The 19368-nt window shown below is 37.1% G+C and overlaps 1 protein-coding gene and 1 pseudogene across 2 annotated transcripts; one reads left to right on the top strand and one right to left on the bottom strand.

The window, feature by feature from the left end:
- Positions 1-2348: 2348 nt before the first annotated feature.
- On the top strand, positions 2349-7158 carry LOC137713534 (transcription initiation factor IIB-2). The gene is made up of 7 exons (XM_068452845.2): positions 2349-2860; positions 3634-3658; positions 5369-5498; positions 5591-5721; positions 5864-5952; positions 6572-6648; positions 6857-7158. Exons 1-7 carry the CDS (start codon positions 2508-2510, stop codon positions 6988-6990), a joined length of 939 nt encoding a protein of 312 aa, XP_068308946.1. The 5' UTR covers positions 2349-2507; the 3' UTR covers positions 6991-7158.
- A 1870-nt stretch (positions 7159-9028) lies between these two features.
- Positions 9029-19099, bottom strand: LOC137712144 (uncharacterized; annotated as a pseudogene). The gene is made up of 11 exons (XR_015955420.1): positions 19007-19099; positions 13532-13621; positions 13034-13244; positions 12019-12198; positions 11692-11919; positions 11169-11353; positions 10946-11039; positions 10781-10837; positions 10549-10683; positions 9776-9844; positions 9029-9588 (listed from the first exon to the last, which is right to left on the bottom strand). The product of XR_015955420.1 is annotated as an uncharacterized LOC137712144 (transcript).
- Positions 19100-19368: the final 269 nt, after the last annotated feature.

Genomic DNA, 19368 nt, shown 5'->3' on the forward strand with positions numbered 1-19368 from the left:
ACCTTTTTTCCCGCATTCACTTCACCACATAAATTTACGTGCATGCTCCGCAATTTTATGCTCAACTCTGCAACTCATCCAATCCATTACTTTAATGATCCGTTTACTAATACATAATCAGATAAGTGAAATTAGACGGAGAAAGAATTAAATAGAGAAGAAAATAAAATTCAAATTTTCATTAAATGACTTGTTTGGAAGTGTTTTTAAAATGATTGAAAGTGCTTTTAGTGAAATTGTTTTTGAGTTCGAAAAACACTTGAAGTGCTTTCTGCAAGAAAGAAACACATAACTGGTAATTCTTACAGGAAGCACTTCAAGTTCTTTTTCAGGATTCACTTATATTTTTACTCAGAATTGGTTCCAAAAGCACTTTCATCAAAAGTGCATTCAGTCCATTTAAAAACACTTTCAAACAAGTCCAAAGTTGTTTACTAAAGTTTTTTTGAAATTAATTAGAATAGAAATGATATTATTCTTTGCTTGAGGAGTCTCAATTTTGATTATTATATACAAGCCTTTCTACACGCGCTTATGCAAGCAATAGAGACTTTTTTTTAACACAGGCTTTGCTTGCCCCTAAGTATGTGTCACAGGAGTGCAAAATGTGTTTTTTTTTTAATCACACGCTTTACGCTCGACTTATAAATTATTATTGTGAGTTATCAATGCTGATCGTTTTATCTGTAGTAATCAAACGGACCCTAAATATTTAGAAGTTTTGAATATTCTTTTTTTTACTAAAGTGCATCCAAGGCATCGTCCCGAGTCTTAATTAATTTGAAATTTTATACATTATATGATGTAAATGTTTTACTTTGATAGCTTACAACATAGTATAACTGAAGAGAAAGCAGCAGCCATGGATTTCTGACGTCGTGGCCTCCAAATCGTATGGAAAGGTAACCAATATCTGCAACGAAATCATGCTTTAGGTCGCGGCGAGGGCTTTTCTTTTCACCAAGAAATTTTCCAGAGCTTCAACTGATTCTTTGCAATCCTTCTTCTTCGTAAATCTACAAAGAAACACAGCCATAACCATATAAGTGCCTATTACGATAACAACTAACAAACACTAAAAACCTAATATAAACCAAAATTTAACCAAGAAAGGAATTGAAATTAAAAAAATAAAATATTTAACACAAATTGAATGATTTGAGAATATAGGTGCGTCTGGTAAGTTTGTAGAACACATCAATTATCTATTTTCTCTCTTTTGGTATTTCATTGCTGCAGAAATTTATTATTTAATTTAAAATATTGTGTTTGTTTATTTATTTTATAACAGTTAAATGATTAAACAGTTTTCATTTTAACTTACTGTTTAAAGAGATAATCCCTAACATGGTGTTGTATGGGATAAACAATTACAGTCATCAAGCAGCATTGCATTATGAAAATAAAATGATTGAAAAGAAATGTACGAAGAAAAGGTAGCTAACATTCTCTCGAAGGAGACGATACAAAGTATCTTAGGAGGAGAATTTGGAAGAAGAAGCACCTACACTTGAGCTAGTCCTAAGCATCTTCAATAATACTAGTTAAATTTTTGTTATTGTAGCTAGCCAAACGATCGCAATGTTAATTTGGCTAGTCAGCACTTCCAAAAATACTAATTATTTTAGCTTAAATTAAAATATTAAAAAAAAAACATATATATATATATGGAGATGACGAGTTGGTGCTGAAAAGGCTTGGTATGAGACCTTGAGGTGTAAGAGTTAAAAACTCACAAATGTAGCAAATGAGAGTGCGTGAGCTGATTATGCTTGAGCAATTGAGCTTAGGAGTGATTTTTGGTGGTTGTCCTTTCAAAGATGAGAAAGAGAGAGAACGTAAAAGGTTAGGTTAAGGCTATACAAGAAAATCCCGAGGTTATGCTTGTGGTTATGGGTTGCAAGGAAAATGATAGAGATTTTAATAGTGGGAAAGGAAGAGAGAAGATTACGAAGACATAAATTAACCACATAAAATGGAAAAAGGACATGTGGACTTTTTGCTCAATACGACGAATTACTCTTGACATCTTGAGTAGACCACACCGGACTTAAAGGCTGAGCATATATCTTGAGCCTTCAGGCTCACACACATATGAAGGCGTCATTCGGGCCCATGATATTCCACTCTTGCCATAGTACCTTTCCTAGCCCAAGGAGAAAGAGGGAGATGTCCAATGCCATAATCCATCCAACCCAAGAATTGGAGCCCAATCCAACGAGAGCCCAAAAGAATAAGGCGTGTCCAAACGGTTGCCGTCACGAAGGCTTCATGACCTTCCTACCAAAAGTCTCTTGAGTACTCCTCTCATCTTTCTATAAATACCCTCCCCTCCCCCTTTCCCCTTCCTCCTCCATCTCAAGATCTTTCTCTCTCAGCCCACCCCACTACAAGAGACAACCAAACAACAACGCCCAAGGAGAGAAAATCTCTCATCCTTCCAATTTTCTCACCTCCCAAACACCATTTTCCCGATAAGATTACTGTGAAATTATTTATACCTAAAAATGTCCGATGCGTATTGCTCCGACTGCAAGCGCCAGACGGAGGTCGTGAGAGACCACTCGGCGGGTGATACCGTCTGCTCCGAGTGCGGTCTAGTGCTCGAGTCTCATTCCATTGATGAGACCTCGGAGTGGCGTACCTTCGCGAACGAGTCGGGCGATAACGACCCGGTCCGTGTTGGTGGGCCTACCAATCCCCTGTTGGCCGATGGCGGGCTGTCCACCGTCATAGCCAAGCCCAATGGGGCTTCTGGTGAGTTCTTATCTTCGTCCTTGGGTCGGTGGCAGAACCGTGGGTCTAATCCGGATCGGGGCTTGATAATGGCGTTCAAAACCATCGCTACCATGTCCGATAGGTATGTGATTGGTTGCTGAAATACTGGGGAAATTGATTCTGGATTAGATTTTGGGTTGTTTGAGGGTTGAGGTCGGATTGGAATGATTATGACGACGAAGACGACGACGTGAAAAGAAATTGAAAATGAATTAAAATGTTTAGTTGAAGGCTGAACAATCAAGTAGTGTGAGTTTGTTAAGTTATATTTTTCATCATTTAGCTGACTGAATATAGGATTGATTTTATTCTTGTTAAAAGCAAATTAACAAATTGATGCGAACCTCTGTAGTGTCTGTCTTGATAGAGGTTTCTTATGATGATCATGGTGCTTATTTCATGAATCCGCATCCAGAGAAATATATGAGGACATGCAAATATCCTTCTTGAGCTTAGTCTAAATGTAGAGGCTCCTAGATTCTCATGCTGAATTTGTAAAGATACTTGTAGTAGAACTTGCTAATCAGCTATTTGGTTGGTCTAGCTTAGCACCTATACAATGCTAATCCAGCGAAAAAAATAAGTTCGATAGTCCTCCAGCTTGAATGATCATTTGTGACTAATACAAAGAGTAAGAATGTTCAGATATCACTATTTTGACACTCATTAGTGGGTGGTTTTTGTTTTACCTTTTCCTATGTTTAATGCCTGCTTCTTCCCTTCCGTACGATTTGGTGATATGGAGATGGTATTAGAAGCTAATATTTTCCTGTTATACTAAATTTCTTTAAAAATGAGACTATTTTTAAACTTGTAACAAAGAAAAATAGCTGATGTGGTAAAATTGTGTTTCAGGTTGGGCCTTGTTGCAACCATCAAGGTATGCTATTTGCGTACTACTAAATGTTTTTTTTTATACGGGGACTACTGTTAGTTCTAGTACACTCATGTCTACAAACTCATGGATAAAGTACATGTAAATTAAGAAGCTCTTTCCATTATTTAATTGGGGTGTGATATCCACACACTCCATTTTACTTCTCACACACCTTTCTAATTTCGGATCGGATGAATTGAAGAAGATCAACGGACAAAAATTAACAATGGGTGTGTGAGAAGTAATTTAGGGTGTGTGGATAGCACACCCCTGTTTAATTATGTGATCATTGATATAAATGAATTCGGTCTGTTATAAAATACTTAAATAAATGCCAGCATAAATTTAGTTATGAATACTTGTTGAAGTATGTTGTTCAAGGTATTCATTGACAAACGGTGGAAATATTTCTCTGGATAAATTCCAAGTAACAGGAAGTCGGTGCGGCTTCGACATATGCAAAAGCACCATTATCTTTATTTTTTCCATAAATATCATTAACGAGTTGATTTGCGAAACAGTAATGGCTAATCCTTAACCTATTTAAGATTTTAGAAGTTCAACAGAATGCTTTTTGATGCAGAAGCATTTGTTACAAGCTTTTGCCATTACGTCTTTTTAATTGAAACCAAGCCTTGAATGGTATTGGTTGTTATAGGCTATTGGTTAGTGATATATGGATGAAATGGTGGACAGTCAGTAGATCATTTACTTTTAAATGATTTGGTGTCTTGTGGTTTAGGGATACTGGGTTTATCCTTTTAGGTGCTGATTGATGAATCTGAATTTTGTTAGCTAGTTGGAGTACAAAATAGGTTTGGTTGCTTTTGCAGATGTTCCATCTTGCTTTGATATGGTACATTTGGTTGGAGATAAAATGTTAGGCTTTTGTGGGAAAGATAAAAGTCAAGTGGGAAGGGTGGGTTCCCTCGAGACTTTGTTGTTGTTGTGTGTGTGTGAGCAAGCAAGCAAGCGATTGAATGCATTTTCTTCACATCAGAGCTAAACTTGTATATCAATAACAAGTTGTTAATACAAAATGTTTGTGCTGATTTTTATCAAGTTGCTTGTTGTTTGGGCAAAATTTTGGAAAAACCTTCAATATTTGAAATGTTTTTGTTGAAAGTAGTGTCAAGAAATTTTTTAGTTGTATTGTTACTTTTAGTTTGGTTGTAGAAGGTTATGATTGTACCTTCGGTGGACTATTTTTTCATTGATGTTGCATTATTTTATTTAATTCACATTGATAAGGTTCTTATATTACCTTCTTTGAAAATTGATAAAAGGGGCGTAAAGACTAAGATTCTGAACCTGATGTTTCAACCCGATAAATCTTTCCTCTTGCTTGATATTAAAGTTATTCTTGTACTACCCTGGCTATGCAAATTAATGTGGCTATTATGGTGTTAAGGAAAAGAAACAGACATCATCTAATTATATTTGTCCCTGGTCCATTTCTGACTAACACAGGACTACCTCTGCTAAAATTGTAGCTTGTCTATAATTTACTCTGTATTTTTTAAGATGTTTGGCTTCTTTTTTTTTTTTTTTTTTTCTTTTTTCAGCCGAGCCCGCTTAGTGGGATAAGGCTTTGTTGTTGTTGTTGTTTGTTTTGGTCTATTTCTTTTCTTGCACAACTATTTTCTCTTATTGTTTGAGCATGCATGGGTTTAGAGTATTATAACTAATGGTACTTTTATGATTGGTTTAAAGGATCGGGCTAATGAGATATATAAGAGGGTGGAGGATCAGAAATCTAGTAGGGGAAGAAATCAGGATGCACTATTGGCTGCTTGCCTGTACATTGCTTGTCGACAAGAAGACAAGCCACGCACTGTAAAGGGTACAACTTATGATTTTTTTAACATCTGGATGCTTCCTGAATTATCTTTGCCTTTGTGTATGAGCTTCCCTGAACCTGTGGATTTCAAATAGAAATTTGCTCTGTCGCCAATGGAGCCACAAAGAAGGAAATTGGCCGAGCAAAAGAATACATAGTGAAACAGCTGGGATTAGAGAATGGTCAGTCGGTGGAGATGGGAACAATACATGCTGGGGACTTTATGGTGAGAAGCGTTTCGTTTTCATTTTAATTCTGATTTGAAGCAAAAAGAAATCATTAAATTACCTTAAGCTAGGCAACAAATCATACATAGCACATTTTCCTATTTTGTTGCTGCCACTGACATAATATCTACTTAATTTCAGAGGCGATTTTGTTCCAATCTGGGTATGATTAATCAAGCAGTCAAGGCTGCTCATGAAGCTGTGACAAAGTCCGAAGAATTTGATATAAGGTAGTGTTTTCAATACATTATGCAGTTATCAGTTTACCGAAAATATGTGTTTCCCCTATGAACGTTCCAACACCTAAGAAGAGATCCAGAAATATGGTAAAACAAGGGAGAACTAACTTGATCAAAATAGCTGATTGAAGTAGTTTGGGTTTTAGCATTTTATTGTGAAGGTCAATGACAAGGCATCATAAAGGATTGGTTGACATATGGTGAAGGATTCTATAGGGGGTCAAATAGAATCATTAAATAGAAATGATCTCCTCTTCGACCACTGAAACCCTAAGTGACTTATAGAATGGCAAATCTCTTTTCAAGTGTTAGGGCATGTTTTGGTTGAGCTTGGCAAATATGTTATAAGGTTAATACAAAGTTTATCATCTGATTCCTTACATGAGATAGAATTGTTACAAATGGCATTTTGTTGGTGCCTTTTAAGGGTTTGTATTTGAATTCTGCTGCCTTATATTATTTCTTGTTGTGAACTAAATTCATTGGTCTTATTATATGCCCTTCGTATGTAAGGCGTGAAGATTCTTTGTTTTAAGATTGCTGCGTTCACTTTTGCCAACCTCCAACAGTTGCTTGTAATGATGGTGGTTTCTTTTTGTCTAAATTTCAGGCGGAGCCCTATATCGATAGCAGCGGCAGTTATTTATATTATCACCCAGCTTTCAGACGATAAGAAGCCTCTCAAAGGTTTGAATCCTCTACCTCTTAGAAACTAGGATTTAGCGTTTGAGAATTGGGGTTGAAAGCTTGTGAACTATGGAGACAAAAAACTTGATGTGTTTAACATCATTCATTTCTGAATCATTTTTTCTCATGCTACTATCTTATAGCTTCCCTTGTAATTTAATTCATTTTGAATAAGAGCTGATTTACGCAATGACAAATATGAGTGCAGATATCTCCGTTGCCACCGGAGTAGCGGAAGGAACAATCAGAAACTCGTACAAAGACCTTTATCCCCATGTGTCAAAGATTATACCGGGCTGGTACGCAACAGAGGATGCTGTCAAGAGCCTTTGCAGCCCTTGAAATGTAGACGAAGCGGATTAATTAAAAACACGGAGAAATTTGAATTGAATTGGGGAGTGTTTTTTCCTTGCGTTGTGTTTAACAGTCGGATGTATGAACGATGCAGAAGGCTTAAATTGTTTTATAGAATTGCTTTTCATAGTAAATTATATCATTCAATTGACTGAATTCAGATTTATGCTTGAAGTAGCAGAATGTTTTCCAGTTTTGTTTAATTTATGAATAATAAAAAACCTGTCGACTACCATGACTGCAAGTGTGATAATTTTAAATCCTGCAGCTGTGACCATTTAAACAGTTTAAAAACTGATAGTAGTATTCAATCAGAATTTTAAATGAGTATATAAAGTTTATGGTATTCAATCAGGATTATAAGAGTATAAAAAAAGTCTTTAAATTTGAGACCTGTTACTAACGTGAAAAAAAATTGATTCTGCAATTTTTGCAAGCATATTTTCCTTCATAAATATAAAAAGTTTGAAGTGCAAATAAAGTGCCAATAACAACCCCTTCTGCAATTTTCGCAAGCATATTTTCCTTCTTAAATATAAAAAATTTGAAGTGCAAATAAAGTGCCAATAACAACCCTCTAAAATTCTGGTATTCAATTTATAACTCCAACCAATATCCACAAGATATCAAAAACGAGTATTGAAATTCATCAAGAATATGCGTACGGAAGCACTTCTTTTATGGATCTGGTCTAGACGGAGAGAAATATCACCTACAAATTTGGAACTAGCGTCCGGCGTTGAGTGGAATCATTTTGAGGATGACCAAATGTATATATAGTCACATTATTGCTAGTTCATTGTGAGATTAAGTCTAAACCTGTAAACAGATCGGGTTCAACCCGACCCGTTAAGTTAATGGGTCATCCGAACTCAACCCGTTAAGCTAACGGATCACCTGTTAACAATTATTATTATTATTATTATTATTATTATTATTTTTTGCATAGAGTTTATTTTTTGTTGTTAAGACTTAGACTAAAATTACTAAAACATCATCAACTAACGGGTGCTAACGGGTTGACCCAAAGTGACCTGTTATTTAACAAGTTGTTAACGGGTTCACCCGTTAGCGATCCGACCCGTTAAGTATTCACCCAAATACTAATATTAACAGGTCGGGTCGGGTCCAAAATGCCAGGTCTAGCTAAGCCTATCTACTAGTGTAGATAATATTGTTTATTAAAACAAAAAAAATAAAATTTTGACAACTTAATAAAGCAAAACTAACTTAAAATCCATGAACCATTAGAAAACTCTTGTTCTTCCTTTGCTTTATTAAGTTGTCAACTATTTTAAGCCTTTGGATATAAACTAATATAATTTTGTGGCCAATAAGCATTTGGTTCTGCCACTTAGTATTACGGTCTAGTGATATTCATTTTCACTTGTATGAGAGGTCTTAGATTCGATTGTCGCCAGAGGTAAAGTTGAACCACATTATTATGACAATCTCATTGTGAAGCTTAGCTCGCTCCCCCACCCCTTAGTGTAAATATTATTGTTTGTATGGAAAAAAATGCATTTGGTCCTCACATGTCCTAACAAATGAGGATCTTAGGAGAGCAGTACTCCCATGCAGCTTCCCAAAAACTAGTACTCGGATGATCAAAATGAGTGCAGCAAAGCTGAAACTCCATTGCTCGATCAGAGATCTGAGATTTGAATATTTGAAATTTGATGAGCAAGAGAAAAATGAGAGATGTGAGATCACTGGAAGATTGAAATGAATGAATGAGAGATTTGAGATCGCTGGAAGATTGAAATGAATGAATGAGAGAGAGAGAGAGAGAGAGAGAGAGAGATAGAAGAGAGTGAGCACGAGAGGATTGGATGAAGGAAATAAGGGCAGGTAGTATGACACACCTGAACCCAAATTCCAGAAGGCACCAAAATCAAGGTGTGCTAGCCATCACCCGGATGGGTGACGAAGTCATCATATGCATAAAAGTATAACTAAAATTATCAACTGATAAAATTTGTCGAAAATTCAATAGAACTTCCCTTAAAATAGGGATAAACCCAAATTAAAACACTCGTAGAAAATAACATATCAACATATCCCCGTAGGGCCACACTTAGTGGGTCTTTGACCCTTAGTTATATACACAATAATAGTCCAGCGCATAGTTGTCTCATACACATGCAAGTTGTGTCCTATGGCCGTGAACGTGGTAAGCGCCCCGTCGCACTTTCCAAGCTTAAAACACTCATTAACCATTATGGTAAAGGTTTCCGAATTCACAGCCTGGAAATTTGGCGGGGTGTGATTATCCAACATCTGGTCGAACAAATCCCAGGCTTCCTTCTTCTTCCCGTACTTCAGCAATACCTCCAAGAGAACATTACAAGTTGCCGGGGCCATCCTAAACTGCCAATCAAGCAAGGACTTGTACGACTCCATCGCCTCCTTCTCCTTCCCCCAGTTGAAAAACCAATCCATAAACGTCGAATTCACGACCCCATCATAAACCAAACATCTCTCCTTAAGCTCATCAAAAATCTCAACAGCTTTCTCCATTGTCATGTATCCAGAAACACTAAATACTATTAACAGATCCATTGTCATGTATCCAGAAAGTTGTACCTGATATTTAGCCTCAAAAGCAAGTACATACAGAAGATTCATAAGGCTCATATTTTAAGTCAGACTCAAAATTCATAGAGAGTAAGCTTGGCAACCTCAACGAGATGGAACAACACAACAAGAGTAATAACAAAGGGATATGTCACAACATTAAGCGAATCATCACTATTCTACAGATAGTTCTTACATCTTTTAGCTTGAGTACGATCTCATTGAGAATAAGAAACCATTTTGAATTTTCCACCTCTGAGTCTATCTGCAAAAATCAATTACAAAGGTTAAACAAACTATTCAATTGACCACTAATCCCACAAAAACTCTCACAGTTGCACATGTGGCAGAAAAAAAAAATACATGTTTACACAGAATAACTACAGGATGCTGACAAAAGTTATCATTAGCATGACTTTAGGATGCCAGATTGACGTATCAGAAAAATAAGGTATTGAGAAACTTTTACTTTGACGAAATGAACAAATTAGAAATAATTATACGTATACGACCATAGCTGGTAAAAAGCTTAAGACCTCAGATACTCAAGAAATTATGCCAAGTTCTTTGATGTAAAATGAAAACAGTCATGGGCTCATGCGCTTGGTTACCAAGATACAAACAGATTTATTATCAAAATACAAACAAGATACAACCATAGCTCGTAAGTCGTAACACAAAAATTTTTAGACCTCGGACACTCAAGGAAGTGATGCAAAGTTCTTTGATGTAAAATGACAAAACTCATAGGCTTGGTTAACAATTTTCCCCTCCACACAAATAGGATCACTGAACAGTATTGCTTCCATGTCATCTTTCCCTGCCTTCTAAAAATGCATATGTGCACGTACATGACGAGGAACGTCTCTGAAACAAACCAAGACTTCTATACGATCTTAAGACAAAGGCATGACTTCAATACTTCTATATGATAGATATGAATGACATTTTTAAACAGATAAATCTGACCTTCAAAGTATGAATCATTAAACTCTGGAAACTAGCGAAACGACTCCTTAGAGATATGATATCAACGGGAGATCTCAAACCAAGTAGCAGATAAATCAATTCAGCAAACCCAGACGAACAGAACCAATCATGCTCCTGTATTAGTTCAAAACAAACAGGGATAAGGAACTTCAGCCGTGAACATAGCAAGAGCATTACCTATGAAAAATTTAACAAAGATGAGAATGCAAACCTGTAGAATTCTGCTCAATGTATGGTATGATTCACTAATGGCGATCTCATCATCGTTCTAAATACAAGGTTAAGTTATAAACTTAGAAATAAAAAAGTAACAGTTACAATACAATGTATGAACAAGAAAACATGCCATGAAACGTTAAAAGAATCAACTGTATACCTGTAAAGTATCTTTAGCAAAGGTATAGATTAAATAAATAAGATCCTCCTTAGCTCCTTCAACAAAAGAAGATGCTAATTCCATCATCACGCATCTGTAGGAATACAATTTAGAAAAGTTATTTAAAAAAAAAAAAAAAAAATTTGATGTAACATCAATACAATTATCACAAGGAAGAAATAGTCATCATAGTTGCCTCAAAACATAGAAGTCTCAAGCTTACCGCAGAGCATCTTCTTCTCTAGTACTTAGGTTGTGTTGTTCTTCACCGGCCAATGCATCAGTCTGACTCTCGACCTTTACAAGCTCATGACTACCATCTTTGAACTGGAACTTCCTAAGCAACGACATGAAAATCTTCTTGGCATTGGAAGAATCAGTTACTGAAGCCAAGCATCCTATGGCATCCTGGAATTAGAAAACAAATAATTTTAGTCAACATGAAGAAAGATGAAAGATGAGAAAAATAATATGTTGTATTATTTGAGTCAGAATGGAGAAAAAGAATGTACATAAGATGACCATTTAATCCAGGTTTGTCAATAGTTGTCCGAAGTTTCTGAATTAACAAAGCACTGCACAAATTGAAGACAATGAACCAAACCTAGTTTTCCAAAGCATTTCACCTAATTGAAGGCATTATTGTTCTTCATAGTAAAACAAACCAGCAAAATCCAAGTTGGTTTGAAGCAAGCTAACAATTTCTGGCTAATTAATGAACTCTAAACAAGGGACGAATGGAGAACCTTTAAATATGAACGCTTCTCAGGGGGTGAATCAAGAAATACGTCTGTGCGAGCTATAAGCAGCTCAGAAGAACATGATGTCAAAGCCTTAATGTTTCTGGTAGCAGTTTTCTTTGAATAAGTGGGTATGTTGCAGAACTCTAGTAAAGATTTGTTTACTGCATAGGAACTTGTGTCACCAGCACCATCTTTTTGATCAAGTACACTTTTGTTCTGATTCACAATAACCTAGACATCAAATATATAAAAATATAATAAGAAACGTGAATACATTAATAAACTTCAAGCAAACCATTTGAATTCTAATTATTATGAAGGAGGCATCACCTGCGAGGCAACTGCAGTCTTTTCATGCATTAAGGAGTCCTGAAGAAATGTTACTAAAATCTCAGCCAACGGCCGAAACTTGTGGCCTATATCGGTTGGAAGATTGGCAGAAAGCAGGTAGTAATCCCAACAGATCACATGCATGAGCCTGTAGATCTTGACTGGTTATTGACTTTTTAACTGGAAAAGGAGGAGCAAAAGAAAATGTAATGTCCAGAAATGGGTGATTTATGTGAAACGACACATTACATTTTATTGAAGCCAATGAAAAGTAAAAAAGGAAAGAAGAAAGAAAAGGGTTTGTGACAGAACAATTTATCCTCACTTCATTGAACTTGTATCCCATAGTTATAAAATCATACCCAAAAAGGGAAAATGCTCATCTCATGAAAGACTTCTAGACTGAAGTACAAAATAAAATGATCCCAGTTCTTGTACGGTTCGACTAAACTCTAGCAAGACTTCCAGTTCACACTGTCTTGTATGGTTAATTTTTCGTTTTATAAAGTTGTCTAGTTTCCAACCTCAAAATGATAAAACCAAAAAACAAAAAAACCTGTAAGCAGGCCCAAAAGTATTTTCATGTTATATCTCTTTATACTCATGTCATTTGGATGTCTCTTCTAATGGGTTGAATGGCTAGGCTTTAAATTGAATTGTATATCACGAAAAGATGAGAATCTAGAGTTGCTGGGAAACATTCTATGAGAGCGAGGAAAAAAAACAATGATAATAAGGGGAAAAAAAAAACACTCAACAGAAACTCTGCAGATTTTAGCAAAGAGGAAAATTTGAAGTTGTCTCCGGGAGCGAGGTGCTTCAAGTTTTACGTTTTTGTACATTACCATTATTCGAAGAGAAAAAATATATGTACGCCAAGAAAAAGCCTGAATAGATGGAGACTTGAATCATAAAACTAAACCCTGTTGTAGCATTTACCACAGCAGCACATAAATCCAAATATGCATGTGTAGACTGTTAATTTTGTCTCAAATATGAAGTCTGAAGAAAATACCTTGACCACTGGCCCGACAAAAGGATTTTGCAAGAGGCATAATATGCTCCATATAGTAACCAAGTGATGCTCCAACAACATAATCTTTCAAAGTAGGTATCAGCCAAATGTTTGAACTGGTGAAATCGCTAGCATTGAGAGATATAGGAACAAGTTCAAGTATCCTCTCAGGTCCAATAGCAATTACAGCAGTTCCAATACATTTCTGAAGCTGCAATGATAAAAGAGACATCAATCATTTTAAAAAATTTCACCATTACAACGAAGGATTATGTAATAACATCCTCAGACATGGCATTGTTTCTCAACCCGATAGATCAAATATAGTTGAATGGGTGAGGACAAGTAAAACAAAAAAATCCTTAAACACATACCATATAGTGGGTAATCATATGCGTGCGACAGTGTGTAAAGATATCAGGCCACTGGAATGGAAGCTAAAATTGCACCAAAGCCCTATCATTATTGCAAATGTCAAATATTTCCATTCAGACTTACATGATCGGTTTTAGATTTATCCCCACTAGCAAGGGTCATTAAGTTGGCAAGGTTGAGAAGAATATTTCTCATGTAGATATTGTAGAAGTTCTGTGTTCTTGCAAACGAGAGAGAGAGAGAGAGAGAAGAAAGAAGAGAGAAGAGAGAGAGAGAGGTTTCTTAAGTATTAAGATATCTGTGTATTCTCATTATCTCAAAAGAATAATACAATTACATATATATAGTCTTTTGACTATTTACATTTAGCTAGTCTAAGCTACCACATAAGATAAACTCATTACATGAATGACACCTTATACAAAACTAATAACTAATCAACTTTAGTTATGATATAGCATCTTCATCTTTACACCCCCTCAAGCTAAACTTGGAAGAATTTAGAATGCCAAGAGAAAGCTTGGACTGCAAAAACTGAAACCGGTTTTTAGATAAGGCTTTGGTGTGAATATCTGCAATTTGATCCTGACTGCACACATACTTGACTTCAACCAAATTTGCAAGGACTAACTCACGAATATAATGATAATCAATCTCTATATGCTTAGTGCGAGCATGAAAAACAGGATTGGAAGCAAGAGATAAAGCAGAGATATTATCACACCAGAGAGTGGGTTTGTGAGAGAGAGGAAAGCCAAAGTCTTTGAGCACCTTGCAAATCCAAGTAACTTCTGCAGCAGTGTGAGCCAAGGAACGGTACTCAGCTTCAGTGTATGATCTTGCTACGGTTGATTGTTTCTTGGCACTCCAGCTAATTAAGTTGGTGCCCAGAAAAACACATGAACCACTGGTGGATCTTCTGTCATAAGAACAACCAGCCCAATCGGCATCAGAATAGGCTGACAGATGCAAATCACCTTTCTTAAACAAAAGACCATGAGTAATAGTGCCTTTGAGAAATCTCAATATACGTTTGGCTGCTTGCATGTGAAGAACAGTGGGTTTATGCATAAACTGACAGATTTGATTGACTGCAAAAGAAATATCAGGCCGTGTCCAAGTTAAGTATTGAAGAGCACCAACAAGTGATCTGTATGCAGTGGGATCAGCAAGTAAGTCCCCACTATGATCTAATTTAGTAGAGCTGAGTGGTGTGGAACAAGGCTTTGCACCAGTCATATGTGTTTTCTGCAGCAGATCAAGCAGATATTTGTTTTGGTGAAGAATCATAGCATCTGTTGTATGATGAACTTCTAGACCCAGAAAGTAATGCAGGGGACCTAGATCTTTAACAGGAAACAAAGTGCTCAATTGAGCTATGAACTGATTGCAGATGTGAGCATCAGGACCACTGACCAGAATATCATCAACATATACAAGTACTATAACCAGAGTTGGATCATGAAGAACAAATAAGGATGCATCAGATGAGGATTGACTAAAGCCCATAGATTGAAGAGCTTGAAATAATTTGTCAAACCAAGCTCTAGGAGCCTGTTTCAGGCCGTAGAGAGATTTTCTGAGCTTGCACACATGAGTAGGCTTGCTAGGATCTTGAAACCCAGGGGGTTGAACCATGAACACATCTTCTTTTAAGTCACCGTGCAAAAAGGCATTGCTGATGTCCAGTTGTTTGAGAGACCAATTAAATTGGACAGCAAAGGATAACAACAGTCTGATAGTAACCGGCTTTGCAACTTGACTGAAGGTTTCTGTATAGTCAAGACCTTCCTTTTGGTGAAATCCCTTAGCAACAAGTCGTGCTTTATATCGCTCAATGGATCCATCCGGATGCTTTTTGATGTGAAAGACCCACTTGCAACCAACTACATTTTGAGAGGGTGAAGAAGGAACCAGTGTCCAAGTGCCAGTGGATAAAAGAGCATTGAATTCATGTTGCATGGCCATTCTCCAATTTTCAAACTTAGAGGCTTGAAGGTAAGTATGAGGAATGTAATCTGTGGATGAAGGAAGAGGATGTTTGGTAGCTGTGAAGACTCTAGGTGTATGAATACCATTTTTTGATCGAGTAACCATGGGATGCAGATTAGAAGCAAATGAAGGTTGAGGGATAGGTTGGTGGACAGATTGAGGGACAGGTTGATGGACAGTTTGATGGATAGGTTGAGTTGGAGACACAGATGGAGAGGAAGAGACAGGTTGAGGGACAGGTTGAGAAGGAATATTAGAGGGGGAAGAAGATGGGAGTGAGGGTGATAAAGTCACAGGTGCAGGGGGTATAGATGGGGGCATGGAAAAGTGAAGATCAATGGATGAAGAGACAAAAGGAGACTGATCAACAGAGGATTGGACAAAGATGACATCTTTAAATGGCAAGGTGGCCTCATCAAAAGTAACATGCCTAGAGACATAAATCCGATTATGTTCCAAATCCAAACACCGATAACCTTTGTGTTGCAAACTGTAACCTAAGAAGACACATCTCTTACTTTTCCCATCAAGTTTAGAAGAAATGTAGGGCTTTAACCATGGATAACAACTACACCCAAAGACCTTAAGTTTGGAGTAATCTGGGTATTTGGTAAACAGCAAGTCCCACGGAGATTTAGTATTTCCTGAGATAGGCAGTCTATTGATAAGATAAACAGCAGTGGTAAAGGCTTCAACCCAATAGAGATGAGGAACACTAGATTCAACTAATAAGGTCTGAGCAGTCTCCACAAGATGTCTGTGTTTCCTCTCCACACAACCATTTTGTTCTGGTGTGTGTGGACAACTAAGTTGTTGAACAATACCGTGAGTATGAAGAAAAGCTTTAAATTGCAAACTGGTAAATTCACCCCCATAATCTGAACGAATGATCTTTATTTTATTACCAACAATATTCTCAACATAAGCTTTGAAGAGTACAAAAGTAGAGTACACCTCTGATTTATTCTTTAAAGGAAAACACCAATTGTACTTGCTAAAGTCATCAACAATAAGAAAGTAATACCGAAAACCACTCACTGAAGTTACAGAAGCAGGTCCCCACAGATCACAATGTAATAGCTCAAGAGACTGAGAAGTGGATGTAGTTGATGAACTAAAGGGTAGTTTATGATTTTTCGCAATAGCACACTTGGAGCAAAAGAAGTCAACAGAGGATGTACCTTTAATAGCAAGCTTATTGCTGGAGATTACTTTTCGAAAGATAGAGGAGGAAGGGTGTCCCAGTCGACTGTGCCACAGTTTGACTGAACCTTGAGCACTGACAAAAGCATAAGTGCATCCAGAAGAAGGAGGAATGGAAGGACAATTTCGCAGAGGATAAAAGCCATCTTTAACGGGGCCCTGCAAAAGCGTCATCCCCGTAGTACGATCCTTTAGAACAGATCCATCAGAATCAAGTGTTAAGGCACAATAGTTATCTTTGAGAAACTGGTATGCAGATAACAGATTGTGTTTCATTTGAGGAACATGAAGTACATTACTCAAATGAAATTTAGCATTAGGAGAATGCAAAGAAGAAGAGCCAATGTGATGGATAGAAAGACCATTACCATCACCGACATAAACTTTGTCCTCGCCAGTGTACGGTGTTGGTGAAGATATGTTGGCAATGTCATTAGTGATATGAAAGGTGGCGCCAGAGTCCAATAGCCAAGATGGAGAAGATTTGGAGTTGTAGTGAGCACACATGGCTGCAAGTTTTGCAGGAGGAATCTTCCCAGAAATACCAGGATTCATGCGATCGAAGCAATCGATAGCTTCATGGCTATGAGAGCCAAAGATTTGGCAAGAAGCATGAGAGCTGCTGGAAGAAGAATTACGAACACCTTGTGGATGACCACGATTGGAAGATGGACCTCGATAATTGCCTCTATATCCACGATTGTTGTTATACCGACCAGAATTGGAATAGTGATTACCGCGATAGTTATTTCGACCACGATTCGAGTTGAATCGAAGAGATTGTTGAGATTGAGCAGCATATGCTTAAGGCGGTGGAGTTGGAAGAAGAGGCGGTTGAGACTGAGCAGAGAACGCTTGAAAGGACTCAGTAGAGGAAGAAGAGAGCTTCTTGCGACGAGACATGGAAAGCTCCTTGGTAAGAAGAAGGCCGTGTAACTCATCCAAAGACGTGGAAGAGAGGCGTAACATTACGGAATCAATAAATGATTCGAATTCATCAGGTAATCCAGCAAGAGTGGCCGCAATGAGATCTCGATCAGAAATAGGTGCACCAGCAGCAGAGAGAGAATCAGAGATTTCTTTGAGTTGTTGAAGATAATCCGCCATGGATTGAGCACCTTTTTGAATTTCTTGAAGACGAGACCGGAGTTGATGGATGTGAGCATCAGAGACACCACCAAAACGTTGTTCCAGCTTGATCCAAAGATCACGAGCAGAAGAGACACCAACAGTAAACGGAATGACATCTTCCGATAGTGTAGAATTCAACCAAATCAACAGGTTATGATCCTTTTCATACCAGATCTCAAAGTCTGGATTAATTGATTGATCTTGAAGAAATGGTGGTGGACATGGCTCAGTACCTTCAACCAGACCGAGAAGTTTGTAGCGGCGGAGAATCGATGCAAACAAAGCACGCCATGGAAGATAGTTAGATCGCTTGAGCTTGATCGGCACCATGCTGCCAATATTCTGAATTGTGAGAGAAGCATACGAATTTGACAAATTAGGGTTTGTCGAAGGATTTGGGGCAGAATTCTGAAGAGATCCAGGAGATGCAGAATCTGACGGAGACGCCATGGTAATCAGAAACACAAATTGCAAGAAATGAACAGCAAAGATCAGAGAAACAAAGCGGAAGAATGGATCGAAATGGCCGTGAGGCAAGCGGCGAAGGATACCATGTAGAAGTTCTGTGTTCTTGCAAACGAGAGAGAGAGAGAGAAGAAAGAAGAGAGAAGAGAGAGAGAAAGGTTTCTTAAGTATTAAGATATCTGTGTATTCTCATTATCTCAAAAGAATAATACAATTACATATATATAGTCTTTTGACTATTTACATTTAGCTAGTCTAAGCTACCACATAAGATAAACTCATTACATGAATGACACCTTATACAAAACTAATAACTAATCAACTTTAGTTATGATATAGCATCTTCATCTTTAGATATGTGGGATTCCTCCTATAACCAAAAATACAAGGTAATAATTAGAAATTGACCTACAAGACAAAGAAACAATGTAAGATACAAATTAGTGAAATAATTCCAACTACTTGGAGAACAAAACCGTAAAGTTTGATTAGTTCCAGAAACAGAATAGCACAACCAGAACAATTAATTGACAAACAATTGTTATAAACCGAAAGAGTGCAAGGTCATGAAATTAGCTGCCAAAACTGCAAATTTATAAATTAAATAACACAAACACTATCAACAAATGCATATGTTTTCAACAAACAAATACGATAACTAACTCAAAAGTTAGCAAAACATCTGAGTTTAGCATTCAACCAAACGAATAAAAGAAATAATAAAGATTTAGCTATGTAGTAGTCCTATAATCATATCGGCTATGTAGTAGTTCTATAAATCATTTGTCAAAATAAATCATGCAAAGCCCTACCGAGCTTGAGGAACAATGCAGATATAACACCCAAAAGATGCTCATTTGGCACTCCTTTACAAGTGCTAAAGGCATCCTAAAAAACAGTACATATTGATATTAGTGCACTTGCTTTCATAGTCTCGTGTCCTTAGTCATCGGATTCACCCACCAGCAAACTTTTTTTGTCCACAAATTGGCTTATCAGATCTCTAAGAATATCTGAAGCGTGTGATGCAGTGCTAGTAGGCTTGGCAATTATTGATACGATCTGATAATCCGACACGACACGATACGAAATTAATAGGTGTTCGGATCGACACGATAATGAATCGGATCGTTATCGGGTAACCCGATAAGCATCTGTTAAGATAACGG

This window comes from Pyrus communis, chromosome 14 (genome assembly GCF_041283825.1).
Source record: "Pyrus communis isolate YQ-2024b chromosome 14, ASM4128382v1, whole genome shotgun sequence".
NCBI classification, from domain to species: Eukaryota; Viridiplantae; Streptophyta; class Magnoliopsida; order Rosales; family Rosaceae; genus Pyrus; species Pyrus communis.